Source organism: Trachemys scripta, chromosome 1 (assembly GCF_013100865.1).
Source record: "Trachemys scripta elegans isolate TJP31775 chromosome 1, CAS_Tse_1.0, whole genome shotgun sequence".
In the NCBI taxonomy this organism is placed as follows: Eukaryota; Metazoa; Chordata; order Testudines; family Emydidae; genus Trachemys; species Trachemys scripta.
Genome location: NC_048298.1, coordinates 347,550,117 through 347,565,838, shown reverse-complemented (window position 1 = coordinate 347,565,838; position 15,722 = coordinate 347,550,117). Strand labels below are relative to the sequence as shown.

General features: G+C 56.8%; 1 protein-coding gene across 2 annotated transcripts in view; it reads right to left on the bottom strand.

Moving 5' to 3' along the window:
• The window catches only part of LOC117871399 (cGMP-dependent 3',5'-cyclic phosphodiesterase-like), a 371,452-nt gene that overhangs the window by 53,845 nt on the left and 301,885 nt on the right, over positions 1-15,722 (bottom strand). For both annotated transcript variants that reach the window (XM_034759335.1, XM_034759336.1), the window contains 3 exons: positions 11,077-11,186; positions 10,142-10,197; positions 3,233-3,292 (listed from right to left, as the gene is read on the bottom strand). In XM_034759335.1, coding sequence (XP_034615226.1) covers positions 3,233-3,292; positions 10,142-10,197; positions 11,077-11,186 — 226 coding nt within the window. The remainder of the gene's footprint in view (positions 1-3,232; positions 3,293-10,141; positions 10,198-11,076; positions 11,187-15,722) is intronic.

The following is a 15,722-nucleotide window of genomic DNA, read 5'->3' as shown; positions in this document are numbered from 1 at the left end:
CAAGTCACTTAGCCTCCCTGTGCCTCAGTTCCCCCTCTGTACAAAGCGGATCACAGCCCTGCCCCCGAGGGGCATGTGAGGATAAGCGCATTAAAGATTGCAGGGGGGGCTCGGATGACATGTAACGGAGCAGTTCCCCGTCGATGCAGCAGAGGGCAGCGGTGCACAGACAGGCCAGATCTAGCCAAACTCCCAGCTGCGGCCACGTGCTGCACACGGTGTGTATTGAATCTTGCCGGGTCTCTCCAGCATTCACTCAGCCGCCTTAATTGCCCCGACAAGACCATATTGATTTTCATATTATCCTGGTTCCCCCGAGAGTGGCCGGGCCTCTGGCTCCTGAACGACCGGTGCTGCTTTTCTCCCACTAGCCCGAGAGCTAGCCACGGCACCGCTGGCAAACAGCTGGTGACGTGCGGCGATCAGCGTCCCACTCTGGGGAAGTCTTGCCGAGAGCTGGCTTTTCTCTGGTGCTCGGCCCCGGCTCCTCGATCGTGGGAATGAAGGCTGAAAAAAAACGGTGTCTCCCTAGACGCCGTGACGCCACCCACCGCGACCACTAGGAACGACGCAGGGATCCGGCTCAGCCCATGCCACTCCCAGCGCCCATGCCGGTGCCACCAGGGCTGGAGGGCGGTCACTGCCAGTCAGCTGCAAAGGGCTCAAGAGTTCTTCATAAAACCTCACAATCCGCTTAGCGCCGCAGGCTCCAAAAAGAACCATTCGTCCTTTATTCCAAAACGTGTGTGACCACGTTAATTTCACCGTTGTTTGTTCTCAGCCCCTTTTTCTGTCCCTCTCCCCACTTCCTTCCCCTTTGTCCCTTTTGACACTGACTGTAGAGGGGAACAAAAATGGTTTTGTTTTTCAGGTTTCGTCAGAAATAATTGGGGAAAAGATTAAAAACTGGCCTGGTCAGCAGGAGGGAGGCTTTATGAACTCCGTCTCTTCATCCCTCTGTGCGTTCGGGGACACTAATGTCTCCTTCCTCCCACTCTTTACTGCCCGTGTCTATTTTAAGCTGTATGGGGCAGGGCCCACCTCTCACGCCGTGTCTGGGCAGAACCCAGCGCAAGTGAACCCGATCTCAGCTGGGGCCTCTACTAACTTACTGATTTAATGCCGTTAAAGTGCTCGGAGATCCCCAGACAGCGGGAGCAGAGAATGGCAAGGGACTGTTATAACAAATATATCTTCCATATATGTGGGATCTTCTGTCCCGAGGGTCCTGAAGCACTTGACCAACTAGCAGCTCATCCATCCCGGAGCAGGCGTTTCTCCTCGCTGGGTGCTGAAGTGGTGAAACCACGTAGCAGCTCCACTTTTCTCTTCCTGAGGAGGTGTCCTCGCGCTTCCCAGCCGTGAGCCACGCCCCAGGGAGGTTTCAGCCGATGCCAGGTGGGGTTGGAGACTCACTCGGCAGAGCCCGTCTGGGCCAGCGCAGCAGGACAGTATTAGCCCCGTGAAATCAGTGGCAACGGTCCCACTGACATCAGCGCAGCTTGGATCAGGCCCATCTCGTCACTATGACGTTGGCGGGTGGGCTCCTGGCCCTTCCCCAGCTGCCGTCGGTCTGATCCACTCAGCGGCTCAGAAAACCCTGCGATCTCAGCGCCCCCTTTGCATATCAGTTCAGATGTCCCAGGCAGCTGGGTCCCTTCCCTGGCATGAGGTGAACCCCGCCAGGTTGGGGTGGGAACAGGTCTCCATGCGACGCAGCCAGGCCTCGTCCGTCTGCCACGCTAGCGCCTGGGAGAGCCACAGGAGCAAACTCCCAATCAAGGCTTCACCGCGGAGACGGGCGCCGAGCTCTGGAGCTGGACGCCCCCAGGGTTCCTCGATTCCAGAGCCAGAAGGGACCTGTGTGCTCCTGCCCCCATAATTCCTAGAGCAGATCTAGAGAACCGTCCCAGCGGGATTTAAACATGGCCAGGGACGGAGAGTCCCCCGCGCCCCTTGGTAAGTCGTCATGGTGGGTTCTCCATCCCTGACAAACGGTTCAGAACAGGGGCGGGGAGGGGGGGCGGCTCCTGCTCCCTCTGGACCTGGCTTTGCTGCTGTGACCGGCAGGGGGCAGATGAAGGAGCCGGGAGCTCTCCGCAAAGCCGGGCTGGCGGCTGAAATTTCCAGGCCAGCCCCGCTGAGCCAAGGGGAGCCTGGAGATTTGAGGTTTGTCTGGTGCCATTCCCTCGGCTACTGCTCTTCCACACCTCCCTCCCCCGCTCTCCCACACCTCCCCCGCCCTCCCGCACCTCCCTCCCTCGCCCTCCCACACCTCCCCCGCTCTCCCACACCTCCCCCACTCTCCCTGCCATGGCTTGGAATGATTCTCATTCCAGGCACCGCAAAGGGAGGCTTCTAACCCAGGGGCAGCAGATGGGAAGGGAGGCCCCCTCCTGCAGACAGACACGGATCCCACCCCAGCACATCCCCGCTCCCACCAATGCAGATCCCCTTTGCATACCTGTTCAGAGAAACCCCTGGCACACACAGAGCACACCTCCCCTACACAAGCGGAGATCCCCTGCGCCCACACACACACAGATCACCTGCACACACACACACGCACACACAGATCCTCTGCACACACACACACACAGATCCTCTGCACACACACACACAAATCCTCTGCACATGCACACACACAGATCCCCTGCGCCCACACACTGATCCCTGCACACACACACACAAAGATCCCCTGCAGATGCACACACACACAGATCCCCTGCAGGCACACACACGTGCACACACACATACACAGATCCCCTGCACACATGCACGCACACACACACACAGATCCCCTGCACACATGCACGTGCGCACACACAGAGATCTCCTGCAGACCCACGCGCGCACACACAGATCCCCTGCACACATGCGCACACACAGATCCCCTGTACACAGGTGTGTGCACACACACACTATGGGGGAAGGGTCACTGAGTCTCTTTATCCCCCAACCTGCCATCATCTCCTCCAGCCTCCCCCAGAGCACACTGCCAAACCATTCCCCCGCAGGCACCAAGGGTAAGGACTGGGTGCCAACGCCGGAGTCCCTTTTGGCTGACGCTGTGGCAGGCTGCCCCAGGGAGTTGGGCAGCAGGGGCACTAGGCAGGAGTGTGACTGATCTCCTGGGCACCCTGGCTGGCAGAGACGGCCTGTAGCCCCATCCAGCGGGGGCACCGCCAGGTGCTGCGGGAGGCGCAGGGCAGGAAGCCCCGATGTTACTCACATGCTTCTCTAACGCCCGCAGGTTCTGCTCGTCCGACTCGCTCAGCCGCCCGCAGTGCACCTGGTGGGGCAAGGAGAGGCAGTGAGTACACGGGCACCCCCGCCAGCCCCGGTCTCCCCACCCCCAGCTCTGGGGATGGGTCTCTGTGCTGACCAGCAGCCGCAGCCTCCCCGTCTTCCCAGTCCTGCTCCCGCCCCCCGGTCTGCCGAGGCCTGCAGCAGCCTAGCTCTGCCAGCCCCGCGCCACGCAGCAGTCAGGGAATACCGGGGCCGGTGGGTGAGAATTGCACAGGGCAAACAGACCATCAATAGGCAACAAGAAAGGAACAGAAATGGACGAGCAGAGCCGCGCCCCCTGCTGGCAGGCACTGTGCGCACCACCCGACGAGCCAGCCCTTTCCCAGAGCTCTCCAGAGCGCTGCGCTATCCCGCCCAGAGCGCAGCCAACGCTCCCGCCAGAGCCCTGCTCTACCAGCTGCCCTCGGCCTCTCTCATGCCCTTAGCACCCCCGTCCTGCAAGTCCAGCGGGGACGCCATGGGGTCCAGATAACCGACCTGTGCCTCTAGCTTGGCCCTGCTGCCTGAGGGCCATGGGAGAGCAGGGAGCACCGGAGACGTCACCCTGTTGTCTGGAGAGCCGTGAGCCCACACCCCTGAACCGTGGGGCCATCTCTAGCCTCCGGCTAGTAGCCTCCAGCAACGTGGATAGGCGCGGGCTGCTCAAACCAACTGTACTGACGGCGTTTGCCCACAGCTAGCAGCCAGCAGACCGGGAACGGTCCAGCCAGCCATACTGCTGTCAGCCAGACAACAGTGAGCAAATTAAAAAGCCACCTCCGGGCCGGGCCTTTAAGCTGGGAGGTTAATGAGCATTGATAACAGCACCGACAAGGCTAGATTGCACCTTCCCAGATCCTTCTGTACACACGTCTCAAAGGCCTTTACGAACACCAATGCGTTAAGCCTCCCAACCGGCCCAGGAGGTAGGTCAGTGTTTCTATCCCCACCCAACCGTTGGGGAAACTGAGGCAGGGAGCAGGGAAGCGGCTGCCCTCAGTGTCTCCGGGCATCAGTGACAGAGCTGGGAACAGGATCCAGGAGTCCTGAATCTAGCAAGCCTGACTCCCAGCCCGGTGGCACATTGCAGTCGCTCTGAAGAAGGGTTTTCTATGGGACCCAACGCGTTCGCTTTGGGACCATCTACTATATAGACACCCAGGCCGGTTCAATCCGCCCCAGGGCCTTGTTTGACTCTCGCTCACACAGGTGGGAATCGGGAGGACCACCAAGGAAATCCATGGAGTTTGTGGCTGCAAAGCCGGCGCCACTAGCCCGTAGCTGTGTAATAGCTGGTCTCGCTGCACTGACTTCAGACGTCCAGCGACGCCGACGGCAGTGCAGACGGGCTCAGGCTTCACCAGCCACGGCCGAAAGTGGCGCTTTGCCCAGCCAGGCAGCTGGGCTGAGACCAGCTCTCCGTCCATGCTGGCTTGGCCAGACTGCGCTGGATTAGGACAGCTGATGGCGCAGCCAGGGGGCGAGCGTGAACCGCTCAGCCTGCCATTTCCAGCGCCGATCTTCAACCCCTAGGGGGCGACAGCCAGCAGAGCAGCTGGACAACGGGAGAGCAACGCTTCGTTGGGCAAAAGCAGCCCTGGGGCTTGAGCCAAAGGAGGCGCTTTCCTTTGACCCCACTGGGCTCTGGAGCAGCACCTGCAGCCTGCAGATGAAGTGAGAACGTCTGTCCTATTTTTATGATTCCGATGCATGCCTCAGTTTCCCTCCTGTACTTTGCGTTACTGCCCAGTGGAGGCAAGATGGTTAAGTCTGCCCCTGGGGCAGGGCAGGGGACAGGAGGCGTGTGCCTGGCCTCGCTGTAGCAGTGACTGGCTCGTGAGAGCAGCCCCCTTGCCATGCAGGAGAGCTGAAGCCAGTCTCCATGTGGCTGCCCCTTACGGAAGAGCAGGTCCCCTTGGGCATCTGGCCCACTGACCAGTCCTCCAAGGGACTGTTTCGAAGCTGGGGCGTAGCTCTGTGACCAGCCTGGAGCCAAGCCCCTCGGCCGCTGTAAATCCACAGAGATCTTGTAGTGAGGCCGATTCAACCCGCTCAGGATCCCCCCCTGCCCTGCGGGAAAGGCTGCGTGCGATGGTGTGGTAGGACCCCCGCGTTATTCAATGGACTCCACCCTCGGGCGCAGGTGGGCTGGCGGAGGCACCTGCACTACGCGAAGGCACCAGGATGGGCCTAGACGCTGGGTCTCATAACGCCTCCCTGCTGCCGACTCACCAGTGTTTGGAGAGCACTTGGGATCTGCGGGGAACTGGCGCTGGAGCAAGACAGCACTTGGGGACTAATTGATCGGCAAAAACCTTTCCAAAGCAACCTGGATTGATGGGGCGGGAGGTGGCCCGGCCACCTGGCTTTCACCAGCACTAGCAGTCCCCAGGCTTCGCCTGCCCCCGAGGCCAGAGAGACAAACGGAGAGCCCAGCTGGGCATCAGTCAGCGAGGCGCCGCTTGGCTCCGGCACGTCAGGGCCAAGATCCTGCTCTGACCTACACAGGTGATTTGCCAACCGGCTCAGAGCTCCCCGTGCCGGCCGCTGCGGCACATCATGCTGGCTGGGCGAAGAAGTAAATTCACCCCAATACATGACGGGTGGCAGAGTGTGGGTGTGTGGAGAGATCACAAGACTGCGGTGAATGCGTCAACAGTTTTGCACCATGTGTCTCTTGTGATCCCTGGCACCCAGTAAGACACGCTCGGGTTCATTAGCTCTCTTCCTCCAATTCACAGTAGCGGCTCTCGGCCACCCACCAGCTGCCCATCGCTCACACTAGGTACCCGGGAAATGACAATCACCCGCACACCTGAAAAGAGACGCCGGGGGCACGGACAGAGAGGAGACAGCTTCCACTCCCGCCTGCACTGCAGCGTGCCCGGGGCAGCCAGCCGCAGTCCTCAGCTCTCAACCCCCAGACTCACAGGGATTTGGGGTTCGGTGCTACCTTTGCAGCTGGAACTCATCTTACACTTGTGGGCCAAGTTGGAGGTGCAGAACTCGCACTTGTGTGTTGGAGCACGTGTTTGTTGGAACATGTACCCTCTGTGTTACTGCACATGGGTTAAAACATGTACCCCTGTGTGTTACAGCATGTGTGTGTTACAACATGTACTCCTGTGTGTTACAGCATGTGTGCTAGAACATGTGCCCCTGTGAGTTACAGTACATATATGTTAGAACATGTACCCCTGTGTTACTGCACATGTTAAAGCATGTACCCCTGTGTGTTACAGCACATGTGTTGGAACATGTACCCCTATGTGTTACAGCACGTGTGTTAGAACATGTACTGTTGTGTGTTACAGTACGTGCATGTTAGAACATGTGCCCCTGTGCGTTACAGTATGTGTGTGTTAGAACATGTGCCCCTGTGCGTTACAATACATGTGTGTTGGAACATGTGCCCTTGTGTGTTACAGTATGTGTGTTAGAACATGTACCCCTGTGTGTTACAGTACATGTGTGTTAGAACATGTGCCCCTGTGTGTTACAGTACTTGTGTGTTAGAACATGGACCCCTGTGTGTTCCTGCACATGTATTAAAACGTGCCCGTGTGTTACAGAACATGCATTAGAACATGTACCCCTGTGTGTGTCTGTCTGTGTAACACCATCTGTTTGCCATGCACGTGTGTGTGACAGCACATAGGCATGTGCGTGGCAGACAGATGGGGTTACACACAGAGAGAGGCTGTGGGTATTTTCTTTGCTTCTCAATTCCAATCCCCTTTCCCCCTCTTTCAGATTGGTGTGCGCGTAGCTCCTAGCTCGTTACTGTCTCTAATTAATTAGCGCTTTGCTCTTAGCAACTGCTTGGAGGCTGACAACATTGACAAGCTGGGCCAGAACAGCATCCAAGAACGGCACAGTAAAAACTCCTTGCTCTTCATTGTTCCAAGGAGCTGAACTGGTGCCAGGCGCTTTCCATGGGAAGCAGCGAGGGCTCCGAGAAATCAGGCATCGCCAGCGAGCTAATGGGCTGTTTGCTCTCCTAAATCAGTCATTAAGTAACGGAATCACCTGCTCTCAGGGGGGCCGGCTGGCACTTGGAAGTGGCATTAGTGAATTAGAGCGTGAGCTGTTTGAGAGGAGAGGTGCGGCGTGAGAGTCGCTGAACGGGCTAGGGTGGCTCGGATTGGCAGATCTTCCCACGGAGCTTCCCACCCCTGGAGTCTCCGGACGGGTGCTGGATACAGCGGGGAAAGCAACTGAACAAATATCCCAGGCCGAGCTCTGACTCCGAGGAGGAGGAAGAGCTGAAGACTCATTGGCGTCTGTGTCCCTGTTGCTATTGGTGTTTTACGGGGCTGGGCACCAATGCCAAGCCCTTAGACAGCCTTTTAAGTGTGTCTCCGTTAGGGTTTTATGCCAGATCAGCTTAGTGAAACTGGTGCAGCTCTTTTAGAACAGGGCAGGCCGCCGAATGCACTGACTGTATTTCCATAGTGCCTGTGGCGTGGAAGGAGCTGGACAGACCAGGGACATGACCCAGCACCTGTCCCTGGCAGCCGAAATTGGACGGAGCCCCACGGAGCTGCATGTGCGGCCTCTTTGGGGCTAGATCTGAACTCTGCCATTTGGGAGGTGGGGATGGGATGGAGGGAAAAAGGGGCTGAGGATGGACAGAGAGGGGAAGGGAGCAAGTGTGCCATGCAGAGGTGGCTTTGACAGCAGAGATGGCTTGGTGCGATGGGCATAGGGCTGCGCAGGACTGCCTACAATGCTGGTCCGAAATCTACGGAGCTGTCTTAAAACTACCCTGTATCCGACCATCCTCCCAGCAATGGACACTGCTAACTGGGATCAGCCCTCTCCAGCCTGTTACAGCCATTTGTCTCTTTTCGACACTGGTGACGCTTGGCTAGCGTGTCACGCCAACAAAGTCCCCCTGAACTGAACAGCCTGGGTCGCGTGTGTGAAAGGGCATACGTGTACATCACATATGTAGGACCTCGTGCCTGTGAAAAACCCACGGGAGCTTCCCACTGCTGGCAGCGGTCTGCCTCGTGCCTGGGCCGCATGCACAGAGGTGCCACGCAGCAGAGAGGGTGAACATATCTGTGCGAGCCCATGGCCCGTACGTCAACACCCGTGCGCGTGAACAGCGGCGGGGCTGGGAGTGCTCCCCAGTGACGGGCCCAACGCGTGAGTTTGAGAAAGGTCAGTGCTTGTTAATCATCTTAATTCCTTTTTAATAAGCGCTGGAGAAAAATCTCTTGCTGCTCGTCTCGCTCCTTAATCCACTTAAACCCTCCTCTCTCCCTGCTCCCTGAGCTGATTAGCGGGAGCCATGTACCCCGATGGCGTCGGGGCCTGTTCAGGGCCGGGCCCAGGCGGCATGTGCCGAGAGGCAGACAGGGGCTCTTAGTTAACCTTGCATTTCATCTCGCCGCCCCCTTCGCACACACCTCAGGCTGGGAGGAATCCACTTCAACGCCAGCGTTCAGAAGAGCTCCCTCCTGCCCATCTCCCGGCCCCCGCCGGCCCCATTGCAACAGCCTGCTTGGCACACGGCTGATTGCTGAGTCACCCCTGTACCAGCCAGCCCGCAGCTCCCTGGGGCATGCAAACCCCTGACCGCACGGGAGCAGTTGACACCAAACGGATCAGCTTACCACCCAGAACAGCCCTGCGGCCGGGCAGGACTCCACAGACATAAGCAGGAATCGAACCCACGGGCCTCTGCTCCAAAGGCACTCACCTACCATCTCCTGCTGCAGTCTAGGGCCTGGTGCAGCTCCCAGGGCCCCCCCCGAGGGGGCAGCGGAGACACGCCTATTGGCCAGTACGTGGTGCTGTGGCGCCGTGGGGAGCGGAGCGGGTAGGGGCCCATGCTGAGTTTAGCTTAGCTTCGCTTTCCCTTGACTCATCTCAGCAAGGGGCAGCGCATTCACACTGACTGGTCCTAACCCAGCCGGGGATGATCTGTCCGGTCACGGCCAGGCTCCAGTGTGGCCCCGGGGTTCCATTGAATAGAGGAAAAATGACTGGCCCCCTCCACAGTTCTACCCCTTCGCCCGCAGGGGGAGCCAGGGAGCAGCACATGCAGCTGAGCACGAGGGAGCAAGGCACCCTCAGTTCTCCGGCTTCACCTCTAGAGGGAGCCAGCGAGCTTCCATTCCCATGTCCGCTAGGCCTGGGCTTCCACCAGGCTGCCCCGGGCTGGTCACTGCGAAAGTTAACGGTGAGCAGCGGCAGCCGGGCAGCCCAGAGATGGGTGGGAAGCCGGTGGCAGCCATCCACCCCATGTGCCCCCCAGGAACTAACGCTTGTACGGCCAGGCTTTGTGAGATCTGCCCCCACCCCTGCTCAGCCGGTGGCACCCATGTGAGGACACAGCCGTGGCAGGGGGCAATCCTGGGCACCCATGTATGGAGGCCGCCCTCTCCCTGCCACCCCCAGGGTCCTGCGGTGAGCACATCCCATGCACCGATCAGCTCCAAGCTCTGCCTGCAGCTGACGGCCACAGGGAGAAGTGGCCCATCAGTCCCTTGCAGGGACGGGTTCAGGGCCTGGGGCAGCAAATCACCCCCCTTTCCGCCCGAGCTAAAGCCCAACCCCCTCGGCTAGGGAGCACGTGGCAGGCCCACGGTCTCCGGGCTGAGAGAAGCCAGCGTATTGGTGTTGTGTGGGGCTAAGCAGCCGCTGCGTTCCACTGCGTAGGTTCCTATGTCACATGGGGGGCAGGTGGGGAGTTGGGGGCCCGTCTGCAATGGGCTGTGCAATCCTGCAGCACAGACACCTCTGTATACAAAGGCTGGCCCCAGAGCATGTCTTGCTGCCAGTTCCTCTGACCTGCCCCTTTCCAGCTTTCTCCCCCTCCCACTAGCTCCCATTCACTTACCAGGATGACCGCGACCACCTCCGCCGAGTCCTTGTCCACCAGCGGGTTTATCAACACTGCAAAGCAAGACAGCAAAGTCAGCCCGGTGCAGAGGAGACGCACAACTAGGGCAATAATAGAGGAAGCAGGATGGGGACACGTGCTGGCATTTGCAGACTTGGTGATGTCCGGTGAGATATCACAGATGGGTAGCTATCCATCCATCCACCCCATGTACGCTCCTTTCCATCAATCCATCCATCCATCCATTCATCCACCTCATATACCCCCTCTCCATCAATCCATCCACCCCAGGTACACTCCTTTCTAGCCATCCATCCACCCCATGTACACCCCCTCCATCCATCCTTCCACCCCATGTACCACCCTGTGCATCCATCCATCCACGTCTATCCATCGATCCCACGTATCCCCTCTCCATCCATCCATCTATCCACCCCATGTACCCCCATCTCCACCCACCCATCCATTCACCCCATGAATCCCAGTCTCATCCAGCCATCCCATGTACCCCATTATCTATCCATCCATTCCTCCATTCCATGTACCCTGCTTTCCATCCCTCCTTCCCTCTATCCATTCATCCATCCCACGTACCCCCCACGCCATCCAACCTATGTACTCCCTTCTCCATCCCTCCATCCATCCCATGAAGTCCACTCTCCATCCATCCATCCACCCCATGTAAACCTCTCTCCATCCATCCCCCCATCCATCCCATGTCCCCACCTCTCCATCCATCGATCTATCCCATGTGCTTCGTGGTCTGTCTCTCCCACGTACCCCACAACAGAGCTGTTGATTGATCTATCTGTGCCCTGCACGTGTCACTGCAGTAACTGAGCACTAGTCCATCAGAAATGCAGAGGATGAAACACAAGGACTCCTGCACCACCCCCCACCCCGCACGTTGTCCCACCCCGGCCTCTTCCTACCTTGTTTATCAGGAGGCAAAGGTGCTGCCAGGCTGTCCATCGGTTTGCCCTGGAGCTCTGACTGGGGCAGCCCATTGCATCCCACCTGCTTCTGCTTGAGGACGGCATCCCTGGAAGCACAAGAGCAGAAGGCACAGCTCTGAGCCAACCCAGGGCACAGACGGTGCTCCAAGGAGAGCTGCTGGAGAATCAGGCACAGGCTTCCCTAGCCACCAGGGACGGAATGGAGACAACCTGGGAGACAGGCACTCTGACTGGCACCCCTGGCAGTGCTAGAGTGCTCAGAGCTGGCACCTGAGCCACCGGGAGCCCAAGGCCGAGCGGGGCGAGTGGGTGGCACTCCACTTAAGCCAATGGTATGTGCTTCTCTGGCCGGAATTGGGTTAACAAGTTTAGTCTCAGACCCGAGCACTAGAGACGGGGCCAAACGCATCACCCAGGCTGAACCTTGCCCTGCTTGGGGCTGGAATTCATCCACAAACCCAGATTTGAATTTCGACCGTGGGCGTGGCCCAGGCACCGGAGCTGAGCATCCCTGGGACAATCAGGGCCAAACACACCAGGAGAAAAGCAGGGGGCCTGAACCCCAGCCAACGAGCACTTCATAGAATCATAGAATATCAGGGTTGGAAGGGACCTCAGGAGGTATCTAGTCCAACCCCCTGCTCAAAGCAGGACCAATTCCCAACTAAATCATCCCAGCCAGGGCTTTGTCAAGCCGGGCCTTAAAAACCTCCAAGGAAGGAGATTCCACCACCTCCCTAGGTAACCCATTCCCACTTGCATCAACTGATTGTATCCAATACTCCTGTACTATCACAGTGGATAGAGTGAGGGCTTTTCTGGAGGCAGGTGATACGCTGGTGATCGGTCTCACTGCGAAATGTCTGTATGAACCCTTCACTGATATTATGGTTTAAAGTCTGTGACCAACCAAAGGGAGACAGGAGGGCAGGCAGATCGGTCTCCGGTGCAAATTAAGCAGGGTGGAATCAAAACACCGGAAGCCCCATTTACATACGAATCGGCAGGGCATAGGGTTTCCAGGAAGCAAACAACAGCAGAAAGCCTTCCTGGCTCTTGATACAGAGACTCCGGGGTGACATAAGGACATTTGTGTGATCCCTCTCTTGCGGGAACACGAAGAAAGCAGGATTTTGAGGCGGGAAGGATGGATCCTGGCTGGAAAAGCCAGTCACGCTGGAGAAGGCGCTGGAAGCTGGAAAACCGTCTTGACCAAGAACTCAAGCTGATTACATCGGGGTTTTAGTCTTAGAAGCAGGCTTTACTTTTCTTTGCTTGTAACCCTTCCTGTCGTCACTTCTTATACTTGGCATCACCTAACCCAGAGGCTTTTTGTTTAATAAACGTGTTTCGCTTTTGGTATAACCCCACTCCTGCTGGGAAATAAGAGTGTTTGTCAAACAGCAGTTAAATTAATCAGCGGCAGTGCCGTGACTCCTAAAGGAGCAACAAATGTAAGATTGTCTGCGAATGCAGAATGACAGAGGCTGTGCATTGCAGAGAGACATCTCTGAGCAGCTTAGGTCCCTGAATGGCTCTGCCTGGAGCGGCTCGCGACCCGGAGTGCCGACCTCAGGGCAGACTGTCAGAACACAGGGCAGGCGCCCCTAACTGGCGGTGTGCTCTGTAATTAGATTGCAGCAAGCCAGACACAAATGTGAACTCGGGTCACTCTACTAGGCTTACCACCGAGTTGCAGAAAGTCCCCTTAGACACCCAAACTGGATTTCGTTATAGCAGGTCATTTACACCAAAAATCACACCACCTCAAGTTTCTCCCAGCCCCCAAAAGACCATCACTTACCCCAGATCAACTGGTACTCCTGATCTGACACCAAAGACAACACTAGCAGGCAAATAAACCTACAGTAAACTAACTACAGATGTATTAGCTAAGAAAAAAGATTGAGGATTATTGAGAGGTTAAAGCAGGGAAAACGTACACACGGGTGAGTCGTAGTTTGTAATTCCAAATGGTGGCAGTGACATAATAAATTGCCAGTTCCCCAAAGTCTTTTCAGGGTACCCGGATGATCTCTGGGGATCTCTGCTTTGCATCTGGTACCTCTCCTTGTAAGAGTCCAGACAGTCCAGAGAGGAAGGATCTTTCTTTGAATCCATTCTTGTATCTTCTTCTGAGAGAAGGCGAGCTGACAGTCTCTTTACCCACTGGGCTTTTCCTTTGATGACGGGGAGTGAGGAGGGCACTTAATCTTTTGACCTCCGACCATCACACATAATGACCACTTGCTTTGAAATCGGCATTTGCTGTTAAAGTCCTTAAGTCCTTCATTAGCATTTCCCAAGATGTCTTGGAAAGGTCTTGGAACGATGTCTTGCATCTGAAGAAGTGAGGTTCTTACCCACGAAAGCTTATGCTCCCAGTACTTCTGTTAGTCTTAAAGGTGCCACAGGACCCTCTGTTGCTTTTTACAGATTCAGACTAACACCTCTACCCCTCTGATACTTGGAAAGGTTGCTTAGTCACAGGGTACACACAACATAAACGTTCAGTATTGCATTCTAACAGGAACAGAGACGTGAAACAGCACAAGTAACGTCCAATTCATTTTCATGAAGTTCACTCACCCCATACACTCTTATACAGCTCATCGGTACTTTGATCTATACTAACACACAAGCAAATCGACCCGAATACACTCTAGCATGGCCTGGACTATCGGTGCCGCAGTCTGGACCAGTTTGCTGGGGAGGAAGACAGGCTGGCGTGGCAGGGAGCTGACCCACAGTCATATCTTAGCGAAGCTCTCTCACACTAAGGCAGAGATGTAACACCGGGGCCTGCACTTCCGGCTGTCTCCTAGCAGCATGTTATATTCCCCACACGCCGGGCTGTCGGAGAGCCAGATCCGAGTCCTGTCATCTGGCCTCAGCTCTCAGCGGGTCACAGAACCGTAGACTCTGACCCACGCCCTCAGCAGGATCCTAGGACCAGCATCCAGAGCGCTTGCTGGCCCGAGTCAGACTGATTTGTGTGTGGACAGAAAAGGGGCTTGGGCTCAAACCGGAGTGACAGCCCAGGCTCAGAGAGCAGTGTACAGAATTCCACAGCAGCGCTCCGGGCTCTTCCCGGATGAACCACTCCATCCACACAGGATCTGTGCCCTGCCTGTCACAGTCTGGTCCGCTTTAAAGCCGGCTCATCTAAACTGGTTTGGAGGAGTGCATGTGACTGTGTTCATGTGGTCAAACCCTCGTCCACGGAGCAACAGTGAATGTCTGTGCTAGGTCAAAATCCTGTTCCAGATTTACATCCTGGTCCCCAGTGGATTTCCAGGAGCAATTTCCTCATTAATCACACAGAGAGAAACGTAGTCAGCAATCCTCTAGCAAAGGGCATCTCCTTTGTTCTGGAATCTGACAGCCTCTCTCCCCTGGTTGTGAAGATAGAGTCTTTGGGATGAAATGAAATACGACTTATTTCTTTTAACATGGAAAAGAAAAATCCATATGCTCGTCTAAGGGGTGACCTGCCCCCCGAAATCTCCCTGGGCGGTAGGACATTTTTTCCTGCAAGGAGACTGCATCTCTCATCCTTGCGTGAACCGGGTCAAAGGCAACCACGGTATTAGTACAATATGTAAGAGCGGGCAGGGCAAGGAAATTCTTTTAGCATGTAGTAATTCATCCTTCCTACTAGGGGCAGCACATGCTTGGGTCACCTTTGGCAGACAGTCTCTGCAGAGGACTGTGGGGAGGGAGGGTGCCCTCTGCAGGCGAGGAGGGCTAGAAAGTTAGCAGCTGAGCGGCCCAGGTGTGGCTCTTACGGCTGTGCTATTTAAAGGGCCACCTGCCGCACGCAGTACCGTCCACCTGCAGGAGTGCTGATGACACGACCCATGTCTGAACAGACCTGTCTGTGTTAGCAACCCCTGAGATCCATCACGCCCAGTGCTTGGTTGCTGCTTACTGGCCTGGAGATCGCGGCTTTCCACGTTGATTGATGACTGTCTCCAGCTAATGTCTATACAGGCAGCTGTCGCACGGGTGAAGGACGCTGGATTGGCAGCCCGGGACAAGGATGTGCTCTGGTTCCCTCCCGGGCAGGAGAAGCACCAGGACAAGCATGGCTGATACCCACCCTCTGCCAGCCTGTCCAGCGCTGACTGGGAGGGACCCGCTCCGTATTTCAGTCCCTGGAACCCAGTCACCGGTCGGGCCTCTGCTGGGACCCTCCACCAGGAGCTCCAGTTAACTCCAGTTGTGCTGCTGGATGGTGGGAACACCCTGTTCCCAAGTGGGGTAGCACCAACTTGTGTCACGTAGGGGTCCAGCCAGCCGTCGGGCAGGAACGGCTCTGGCTCGCCCCCGCTGGCTTGGAATTGGTCAAACGCTCTGTACTGCGATCCCAGCAGGGGGCCACAGATCACGCTGCCTTTCCCTGGTGGAAACTTTGTCATCAAAATGTTCGCCCAGGGAAAATGGCTCCTCGGCCACTGGGGCCATCTCACCAGCCTGGGCAGGGAAGAAAGCTCCCAACAGCTGAGGAATTTTGGTGCCTTTCTTGAGCGATGGATTTATTCCTCAAGAACCAAACCAGTCCAGCGTAAATCAGACAGATTAACGAGAGCCTTTCCCTTTATTTAGGGTTTTCGGGAATT